General features: G+C 32.6%; 1 protein-coding gene across 1 annotated transcript; it reads right to left on the reverse strand.

The window, feature by feature from the left end:
• Positions 1-5,863: 5,863 nt before the first annotated feature.
• Positions 5,864-8,570, reverse strand: LOC107023014. The gene is made up of 3 exons (XM_027917951.1): positions 8,159-8,570; positions 7,462-8,027; positions 5,864-5,974 (listed from the first exon to the last, which is right to left on the reverse strand). The coding sequence occupies exons 1-3, from the start codon at positions 8,550-8,552 to the stop codon at positions 5,864-5,866; spliced, it is 1,071 nt and encodes a 356-aa protein (XP_027773752.1). The 5' UTR covers positions 8,553-8,570.
• Between the last annotated feature and the right edge of the window lie 3,390 nt (positions 8,571-11,960).

Genomic DNA, 11,960 nt, shown 5'->3' on the forward strand with positions numbered 1-11,960 from the left:
CTTTTTGATAATGACAAGTTTGATCACAATTTTAATAATAATATGGATAGTCAATTATACTGAGAGAGTTTAACTATACTTCCCTAAGGTTATATGCTGTTGATGTATGCAGCTCCCCCTGTCTTAGCTCTCCATGTTTCAAAGAGAGGTATATAATTGTTTTCTCCCCCTTTGTCATAATCAAAAAGAATATCTAAACAGCAGATTATATTAAAGCATAGACATTAGAAACTAGAATAGTCTAAGAGTTAAGGAAAACAGTAGTCCAAAAGATAGAGAGGGACAAGCCCCTATTGAAAGATAGAGCAAAAGAAAGAGGTGCAAACACAAGAGTTAATGGCCAGCCCAAAAGTACTTGAGGGAGTTAATCACATTTTCGTAAAAGGTGTTCTACGAACGTTCCACATTTTTTGAGAAACGGGAGTAAGAGGTCTGAACTATAACAACAAGCTCATTGTTGGAGAAGTTGACTCCACTTTTAAGAGAGTCAACTTGCTTAATCAAGCGATTGACTGTTGAGATACCTTCCTGCTTGATTCTTGTCATGGTAATGCACAAATTACTAATATGAGTGCTAGAGTCTTTTTGCAAGCGAAATACCTTCTCCACAACATCATGAAGGGTTTCTCTTTTTTGACCTATGTTGCACTATCTTGTGGATCCAACGTGTGTTGACATTTTTTTCAAGCTAGTGTCACGTAGACCGAACAGGGGTAGAAAATTATTTATAAATAATTTCAGGGGGATAATAGGGCCTTAGTATAGTATAAGTGTGTTCCTGATATTTGTCTCATTGTCATTTTTTGTTTAGTTTCCCTCGAGTACTCTCTGGATTATTACTTCTTCTTGATATACCATGTACCATAACAAATGTTCAGAACAGTACTAATTTTTGAGAAGGATGTCTTGCCCGTACCTTTTGGTATATGTTGATTAACATTCACTTAGTAGAAAGGGGTTGTATTTTTAATGTTATAGCCTATTAAACATTAAGCACTATTTCATTTCGAATAAGCAAGTATATGTGTTTTTCTCGGGTTTTGGAGATTATGGTTAGTGTTGTTAAGGTTCTAACAATGAGTATCTTAACTTCAACTCATAGTCCATTCTATTTTTTGATCTTTTATTCTAAAATCTATGTTGTTATTTTCTTTATTCTCCACTCTTCTGAGATTTGCTCTTCTTGAGTTGTTGCTTCGATTTCCAGGTTAACTATTTCCTTCAAAATTCCACCAAATTTTTGTCCTTCGGGTTTTAAAATGTGGCCTTACATCTGCTCTCCAGATATAGGTATCTTATTCGTCATGTCGTTTGAGCTACATTTAGAGTTCTTAGTCAATTGGCTTAGAGGGAAAAGCTAACCTTTCGGATTCAGTTAACCATAAATTTTGAATGTACTTTCTCCGTTCACATTTACTTGTCTATTTTTAATTTTACACGGTTCTAAAGAAACAATGATTAATTGATATCTATACTTGGATCTTGAAAAATGATTTGGGGACAAAGTAATTAATGTTAATAGTAAACTAGATTTTTTTTGTCTTGGTCTCTTTTTGATATGTTAAAAGTAACAAGTATAATCGAAAATCTATTTTTTTATTTAAAGTAATGGACAAGTAAAAGTAAATGGAGGGAATATCAACAATAAATTTAACAAATGTATAGTTTCTTCAAATCTATGTCTGTACTCTGAAGCAAACTATTATAAGTTAGCTAAGAGATGGAACTACTAAATGAGAAGACCCATTGAAATATATCCTGACTTTATTAAATTTTATTCTACACAAGTCATAGTCCTTGACATTATTTGTGTTGTCATATAAATTGTCTCTGTCCAATGATGCTTCAATTATCTAAAACAAAACTTGTTCAAGAATTACCCATCTATTCAATCTATAGTTAAAAAAAAATTCCCAAACAATTAATTATTTGAGTACTTTGTTTTATTTTGTGGATATTTATCCAAGTTGAGTGCTATGTTGTTGTTTCCTTGGCTTATTGGTTTTAAATGATGATTAAGTTAAAATTGAAGGGTTTGAAGAGAGTTGTAGTATGGATAGTTGTGAAAATGACATCTCCAAAACTGAGACACAATAATCGTCTTCTTCCTAAAACAAATAATGCTAACATCTCGCGTATGATTAATCTTGCTATTACTGCCTCTTGAACAATTTATCGAATAGGTTAAAATACCAGACTTGCTATTTTTTTTCAAAAGCTAAACTATAAACTAAGAACGTTTTATTGTTGTTCCCTGGATCAAAGGTAAATATTATTTGAATGTGAACAAGTCCTTGAAGTTGTCAAATTCAGCTCTATTTATCAAGTACTGCATTTTATATGGCTGTGGCTATTCTGCTAATTCAAAATACTTAACAGTTAAACTCCTTCCAAAACACCTTTTGCAATATTTTTTTCCATCGTTCGTTGTAGCAGAGCGAATAATGTGCCGATGGAAGGTAGCTGCATGCAGCATTAAAGAAAAGAGATTGACATCCGACAGCTCCTTGTCCTTTCCATCCGGAGGTGGCGTTGATCCAGCTAACGAGCAACTGCTTCGTCTTTACCCACTTAGTGTACTTAGGATTTGAGATCCTCAGCCAACATGGCCTCATCTCTATGATATCATAGCGTATAACAACTTACTACATTCAACCTATATATAGTGACAAACTATGTTGTGGGGGTCATATGAATAATTATATTATTACATAATATTTAAAAATGATCAACTCCAAAAATTGTATCATATAGAAAAAAATTAAAAAATATAGTCGATACCTCAAAGAAAAATATAGAAGAAGAAAGAAAGAAAAAGAGCAACATAATATTATATGCTACTGCACTTTCCATCCAAACAAACAATACAAAATCCTCTCTTCCAAATACAAACGATACAAAATCCTCTCTTCCAAATACAAACTATAAGCATATAATTTTTTCAAAGTGTAAGCATATCATTTAATTTCTTAAAAATTACGAACATTTATTTTCTAAATGGTTAAGAAAGATAGTGGATATATCACTTTTCGGATTTTATTGATATATAATAAAGCAAAACTAATGAGGAATTACTAGTACATAAATGAAAAAGAGAGAAGTTAAAAAGAATAACAACAAAAAACAAAAACAAGAGAAGAGATGTAAATAACACCAAAAGACACACGGATGCACTCACCACGCACGCATGCACACGCACACACACAGCTCTAACTCAAGGAACTTTTTTGTCACGACCCAGATATTCGTGATTGGCACTCACACTACAACTGAGTTGGAGAGCTACTACTAGTAACAAACTAAAGCAAGAAATTTAAAATTAAGGTTTTTAAGTTACAGAAGCAAGTTAAACATCTAAAGACAAGGTTTTATTACTAAATAAGGATCAAATTATTAACTAACAATGTGGAAGAATAAACCTAGAATCTGAAAGTCAATGTACCAAAACTATAACGATATCCAACTAACGGAATCTCTAATGAATTAAATAGTAACTAAAACAATATCTAAGTCTAAAATGGTGGATATAGACCGAGAGTTCCTTGGCAGCCTGAACGATGTGGCTCACCCTTGAACTCGGAGTGATCACTGATCTACTATGTGAGGTTTGTTAACAGTCGCGTGAAGATGTCCTGTACTCAACAAAAACAAAGAGCAAGTGCAGAATCAGTACACAATCACAGTGTACTGATAGGATCACATGGATATCCCACTAGTGCAACATAAACAAGTCAATACAGCATTATAATCACATGCATATATATTATCGCACACTTAATATTATCCACATTAAGAACAACAACACAATTCACATGCTTTTATGTCGTTGGTCCTCTCACGGAACCCAAAGTCAACCTGTTAGCTTTCGATACATGGCAATTCGATTCCATTTTATGCCGGAATGTGGCAATCCAATCTAATTTTATGCCGGAATGTGGCAATCCGATCCAATTTTATTCTGGAACGTGGCAATCCGATCCAAGTTAGCTTATCAGAACGTGGCATTCTAATCCCTAATCGCACACCACAATCACAATTACAAGTACATCATTAATGATCATACATTAATTAGTTCATGATTTCATGGTAATGATAATCACACATCGCATTTTCAAAGTCTCTGATCAATATTGCAACATCATACATAAACAAGTATTATAATGAAGCAAGACAAGCATATATCACACATCATAAAATTACAACCATCACCTACCTCGAAACAAGCTTGAAATCATAGACAACTTGATCCTTCCCTTTCCAGATTTGTTCCGCTTGTTCGTGGTCTACAATCAACAATTTATACACGAAAACCTATAAGGAAACACTAAATTCTTGGAAATTCACAATCTATGAACTCTAGTTCAAAACCCATGACCCCAACTAGTCAATTAGGGTTAAATCCACCATAGAATTCTTCAAGAAATCCTTGCCCATCAATATTGACCCATTCTAGAATGTTTTACGGATCGAAAAACGAGTTTGGGGAGTGAAAAGCTTACCTCTAGATTTAAGAATAGTCGAAACAAGTTGGAATAGCCCAAGGGTCGTCTCTTAGCTCAAAAAGTAAAAAAATACAAAATAAGGTCGTCGAAGGATTTTATTTAAAATTTTTAAACCTGTCATCCCGCTACAGCGGCACCCATCCCGCTACTGCGACACTAATCCTGCTGCAGCAGCACAAAGCGAACAAGTGAGCTTCCCTTGAAAAATCCCAAAATTCTTTCATTCCATCTCCTCCTCGCCCGCTACAGCGACACCCCTTCCGATTTAGCAGCATCGATGCAGCGGCAAGAATCTCGCTGCAGCAGCACGAAGTGAGGAAGTGAGATCCTTAAGATAATTTCATTTCTCCCTTTTTATGACACCCTCTTAACTCACTACACTCAAAAAAAGCTCTTAACGACAAAATCAATTGCGGGTGATCTACTTATCCGAATTCAATTTTGTAAAATCGCACGGATTCCTTAACGAGCTATCTAACCGATTATGTAATCAAATCCATATTTAATCCGTCCGATTTCTACCAGGTTTCCTTTCACCTTTATGACTCTAAATTCCTCCAAATCTAGACAAGGTTGGAAAAGTCCTAATATTATGAAAATGTTTTTCCAGCCCTTAATTTTTCCCATTGGCATTTCTATAACAACGAAACCCGATCGTTACAATTATTTGTGGGTGATGATGCAGTTAGAAACTTCATATAATAGCAATAATGCTTCATATACTATACGGTAAAAAAAAAAAACACATAGCTCTAATTCAAGGAACTTTCTTCTGTGGGTGATTTATGTAGTTAGAAACTTCATATAATAGAACTAAAACTCCATATACTATATGGTAAGATAATAAAATTTATCTAAATTTATGTTAATGGTAATATATACATATTTATTTGCTTAAATTTAATATTGATCCATAAGAAGATAGCCCGTATATTTATGAGCTTATTCTTTAAGTAAATAATTATTGTTATCTTTTCACTTTATACTCACCAAAAACTATGTTGGGAACTTGATTACAAAAGAACTGTTTGTTATTATATTACAAGAACCCTAAAACTTTAGAGAGAGAAAAAGCAATATACAAAAGAATCGAGAAAGCATGAAGGAATTTTGGAGCTTACTATTATTTAGATTTTACTTCTTGAACATGCTAAATTGAGATGAATTTGACCTACTGGAATATTCACACCTAAAAACGTTAAAGTTTTGATCAATTTAGATCCTCATAAAAAAGGAAAAATAAAATAAGAGTATAGTCATAAAAGAATATGCATAATGAGAGGCAACAAAAATTATAATAGTGAATGAAACACATGCAAATGATATCTTCTAATTCAAACATCAGTCGATTTGATTCAGAGTTACACTGTTTCCTTAGCGATCTCCAAAAAGATCTTTCCTTCAGTACCTGATTTGTGGATAAAGTTAGACGTCGTCAAGACTAACTTCAAACACTGAATGTCTGCAGTTGTCTGAAAGAACACATGAAAAAACGCGGACACAAATTAAACGATGACACCAAAACTGAGTATCGATGCAATTTCGACCTAGCCAATTCTAACATATACAATTATGTTTACTTAAACAGCAAGGTACGTATATTGCTCATTCAAATAATGAACAAACTTGGAGTATGGTCGAATCAGATACTACTCTTTTACTTATTTCTGTTTTCTGTTATACCGCTGACCGGAAGTGAAGGAGCATATAGGAAAAACAAAAATGCAACTGATATAGGGTTCTACTTTTACAGTCTTAATTATGTTATTCTCTTGCTCCACTAGAGAGCTAAACAAGCACATTCCACCGAGTACTTGTTATACCTCCCATCAACATAGGGTAACTTTACGATCAACTTCTAGGCAGATCAGAAGAAATCATCAAGCGCCTTTTCTTCCACCTGAGATTTAGCTGTAATGATCAAGAAAAAGCTTCATGAAAACCATTGTCCAGAAGTATGACATTATCGTTAAGAATGGCATTAGAAGGATTAAAAGAATCATATATGCCATTAGAAATAGAGTAGGGTATGAACTGTCATAAGATTTGTTAATAATAGAAAATTGAGCAGCGAACCAGGATTCCAGAAATACGAAGGACAACATATAGACATCATTAGAAAATATGGTTGGACTTCTTTGTATCAACTGTGTCTTTTATCTCTTTACGTGTTATATAATATGTTGTTTTATCTAATCATCTAAACTGTAGGGTAGTCGACTTTGGAGAAATCAACAGTCGACCAATAACTTGACTAAAATTCAAAAAGAATTTTGATTCACCTCCCCACCCTACCCTCTTATGTTTCACATACTAATGTGGAGAGGCAAATCATGGATGTGACATTCAATTCTATGCCGTAGGGGCTAGGAAGAACTCTTTATGCCAGGATATGTTATCGCTGCAATTGACCAAAGCAGCACCCTACAAGAGATCCTTGAGTGATTACACCAAAGTTCCAAACTGTTAATAAGGAAGCTATTCATTTCCTTCATTTGCTAAGGACCTAGGAGCAGTTGGATAGCATTTAATTGATGCACAGGTTGTACAACAAATAATTCCTCTTCCGTACTCTTTCGAAGGCTCTCCAATTTTATTTTATTGTACAACACTCGAGCTTATTATTTTCTGGTCATATTGCAGTTAAGTTGCAGCAAGTGTTTTTTGGTACTTGTGGACAACAGGAAGCACTGAAACAGACGAAACTTACAATTTTGCACATAATGAAATATCTTTCTCAGATACAAATATACAGGTCAAAGTGACATATCAACACAAACAAGACAATGAGAAGGCGGAGAAGTTACCACTGCTATCCACACACGAATGCATCTTTAATGCGGACTCCTCTTGTAAGCTGATATGATTATCAAATTGGTCATTCTGATAACTGTAAACCTCAAATGGAAAAAATATAGCATCATAAGAAAATTTAGTAAAATTCATCAATTAGCTATACCTTTGCCTTGATTGATTCAATACGATGCAACAACTCTTTTCCACTCCTTTTCTGTGAACCACGCAAAACACAAATGCCAACATTCAAAATCTTTTCGATGTCAGCGTAAGAAGCAATGGATGTGCAAATGTTTAAAAGCTTCAGAGCATGTGCAACCAAATCCGTCCTTGAATCACAGCATCGACATAAATACTCTGCATCCAAATTGATGCTTCCTCCGACTGTCCCAGCCATGTAAGCTCGTAGAGCACACTCTAGATGGGAAACATGTCCACATATGTAGCCATTTGTTGTTGCTTCACACCGAATGCTACTGTACCCATCATAGTCCAAACTAATAGGTTTAAAGCAAAGGATACAACAACAGTCTTGGCAAAAACCAGGCTCACTGCAACATATATTACAAAGCATTGTCTCCAGAAAAGGACTTTCTGCTGTTAAACTGCTACAAATTTTGTTACCAGCCTTACAAGTAATGACTCTAATAGGAGAATCAGCCAGTAACGGCTGCATTTTCGTCCCTGAAGATGAAGTCCTCTCTTTCATATCTGAGTCAAAATCAACATCTAAATAAAAAGAAAATAAATTTGGCATCAGGTCAATAAAAAGATGTGGTAATGCTTTCTTTTTTTAATTGATGCAAACAACCGAGTAAATCTCTACATTCTATATACCAAAGAGCCTTGTCGAAGCAAACCTTTTGAGCTTGACGACTGCCTCGAAGGAATCATCCAACTGAATGAGGCAAAGAATTGGTTTATATCCATATCAGGATACTCAGACTGGAGATACTTTTTAACTGAAATCTTACTTCGAAAAACATTTTTCTTTCCATCTTTCAGAGCCTGAAAACGCTTCGGAAGATACAGATATCTATCTTTAAAGGTGCCTAAACCTGTAGCTTTTTTCCCTGCCCGCCAGCCCCACTTATCACCCACATTTGGCCAATCTACAGGAGCATATGGTAAACCTTCGCCTGAGTCATACTCAGAAACTGGATAAACTCGAAGTCGTGTTTCATTGATTATAGATGCACTCCCATTACATTCAACAAATGCATGACTCTCCTCAACCTCCTCCTTGGCTGACATTGTTGTTATCAATGGAAGTCTGAAACTATAGAAAAATAATGAAACGTCAGATGAAGAAAGTTGCCATTTTTGGTATAAAATAACTAATAGAGAAAAAAGCAGCTAAAGAAGAACAAGATAGTTAACTTTAACCAGAAGAAGCTATGGTTCAGATGAAGATAAAGAAGGACGTGTTGTTCCCACCCTTTAATCTATGCTCCGATCACGTCGGTAATTGGGAAATTCTACAATATTAATATTACAGAGACAAGAATGATTAATATTTCTGAAGTATTGTTTTAGTCGAACAGAACTTTCTGGGTGGATTAGGATTCTTATTACTGTAGTTTTATAAGACTTTTGTTATTTCTAATTTATTAGGACTCTTGTTATTGTAAGCCTCTATTTAAGTGAATTGACATTATTAATAAAAATAAGTTGGATTTTATCAAGTTTCAGTTCTCAAACAAGTTCCCTAGTTTGCAACTCAATTGCAAATTTCAGCAATTATGAGCAAATCAATGAACAAGAACAAGTGCTTACACCTTACAACCTGACTTTTCGATTTCCAGTTAATCGCGACTCGATCCAAAACTATGTATATCAATATTGGAAATATACCTGAGGACTTGAATAAACTGTCTCCAGCTAATCTTAGATGCAGATGAAAAATTCAAAAGCGAAAAGGAAAATCAAAATCCTAAAAAACCTTGTGAAATGAAAATGATGTAATTACGATGTTTTATTAATTAGCATTTCTTTTTGAAAATCAAAAACATTTATACTCCCTTCATGTCTAAGTTTTGTCAAATCATTTTATTTTAATATAATTGAAAGAAATAAATTGTTGATTTATAAACTCTAAAAATCAACTGTGTTTTTTTATCCTTTTAACTAACGGACCTAAAAACATAAACGGAGAGTTAGGGCTATTCATGTATTTAAAAATAGAACGTCTATACCTATTTTACAGCAGGAGAAAGCGAAGAGTGAGGTAAAAAAAAATTAACATAGCACCAAACTCATAATCATCATGAAAAAACATCGACAAGACATAACGAGAGATAAAAATTAAGTGACATACCAAGAATCAGGTGAGTTTTGTTGGTGTAGCTTAAATGATTTCGTGTTCGTCACACAAATATAGAGATCTGATGCCCTTTCAGGTGGGTTTTGTTCAAATGTAGCTTAAATTGACGAGCTTGTTCAGAGAAAACAGACATGAGACAGAGACCGTATTGTAGAGCAATTAAACTAAATACCATATTTATCCCTCCGTTAAAGTATTCTTTGGGTCTGTTAGTTGAATGTAGAGACATCAAAATCATAGCTAACCCGCTTCATCTGTCTAAAATTTTAAAGATTGGGTCTAAGATAATTTAAATTAAGTTTAATTTCAATTAATTTTAAAAAAAAATTCAATTTTAATCACGAATGTATAAATTACTAGATTATTTATTCATTTATAAAAAAAAAATTTAAAAATGTACTAAAATTCAAATTATAGTTATAAAACTTAAATAAAAATATTGAGAATAAATGTGTCAAATTGAACGGGTCAGACACAATCCATTTTTAAGTTTTTTTGAGCCCAAAGTAAACTTGAGTGGATAGGACTCAACCCAATTTCTATTTCAACTTATTTTAATATCTTTAATTTCAACTTAACCCGCTAATTTGACACCCCTAATTGAAAGATAAAACCACCACATAATATAATTGAAGTCAATAGTGTTAAATTAGATAACAGGATTAAAATTAGAATATATCATTAATACAAGGACTAAAAATGTCCCTTAATTGAATACGAAATAATAATATATCATATTATGTTAACTAAATACTAAATAATATATCATATTATACTACTAAATATTAAATAGTAATGATATTATATTACAAAGAAAAGAAATTAATAATACCTACAAGTTTGAACTACCATTTTGCCTCTATAATTAAATAAAATATTTAATTTAATTTAATTTAAAATTAATATTATTTTCCCATTTAGTTAAAAAAAATTCTGTTATGTATTGGACATGATTTCAAAATGGAGAAGTTATAATTTATTGCTCACACACGTGGCTTTCATATTATACAAAATTAATTGCTATAAATTCATAGATTATGTTTTACTATATAATTTCTACAATTCCTATTATTTACTTTTGGTTTTTTTTAAAACTAATTGCCTTTTCAAATTCTCAAACATCTAAGTCGGTTGACTATTTGTTAATACAAAGATAAGTAGAATTTAAATAGTTCATTAAGTAATTAAATGTAGGTTGATTTCATCTAATAAATACATATTTTAAAAGGAATTTCAAAGAACAACGTCAAGAGACATTGTATAAAGACAACAAGTGACTTCCATTTCCCTCAACTTTTATATTTTGGTTGAGAAACATATATTGTTGATAAATATCGAAATTGAATAATTGTCATATTTAACTCACCTTCAACCATTACAGAATGATATATGAAGGTCATGTTGTTCATCTAATATTCATAAGATTCTTAGAATAAAATTTTGAAAAATTTGATAAGAAATAACAAAGTTTAAAAAGTATTTTGATAACTAGAAAATTAAAAATAAGAGAGAAAATAGATCAGAAACAAGATTGAAGAAATATTTTACGTAAAGAAGAAAATCGAGTCCACTAAATATACAATGTCCCTTAAGAAAATTATTTCCCTCAAGTACCCGAGGGTAATGGAATATATCCTTCCAAGATAAAAGATCTTACTCACCGATGTATTGGTACCTAAAATCACGGTGTCAGCAAACTACTCAAAGACAGTAAAGTACACTTAGAATACTAGATTTAGTAGTAGAAAAAGAAGTCCAGAAATTGGTTCTTTTAAAATGAGAAGAAATTCCTCAATTTACATAAAACAAAAGGTAGTGCGAATAGGTTCTTATTGTTTGTGCCTTACTGGAATGGTCACAAACCTTTGAAAAAGTGACAATCTTTCAGAAAGATCACAATCTTTCAGAAAAGTCGCAACTTTTCATAAAAGCTACAACATTTCATAAAAGTCGCAACTCTTATTTTCTATTCACACCTTTTAAAAACCAACATGTAGCTGTCACTATTCCGTAGTAGTAACACAAATTCAAAAGCTATGAAAAAGAGATAAGTATAGGTTGTGTTTGATATGAAGGAAAACATTTTCTGGAAAATGTTTTTCAGATTTCTCATGTTTGGTTGGGACAAAAGTTTTAGAAAATATTTTTAAAGTTAACTCATTTTCTTCAAAATTAAGGAAAATGGCTCCCCGAAGAAAAATATTTTTCAAAACTCTTATCCAACTTCAAATTACATTTTTTGGGGAAAAATATTAATTTTTTACAAAAATAAGTTTGTTTTTGAAAAATATTCTGAACTTCAAATTTTAATTTTTTCACCCCCTACCCCTCCTCCCCCA

The sequence above is a fragment of the Solanum pennellii genome, chromosome 6 (assembly GCF_001406875.1).
Source record: "Solanum pennellii chromosome 6, SPENNV200".
Classification (NCBI taxonomy): Eukaryota; Viridiplantae; Streptophyta; class Magnoliopsida; order Solanales; family Solanaceae; genus Solanum; species Solanum pennellii.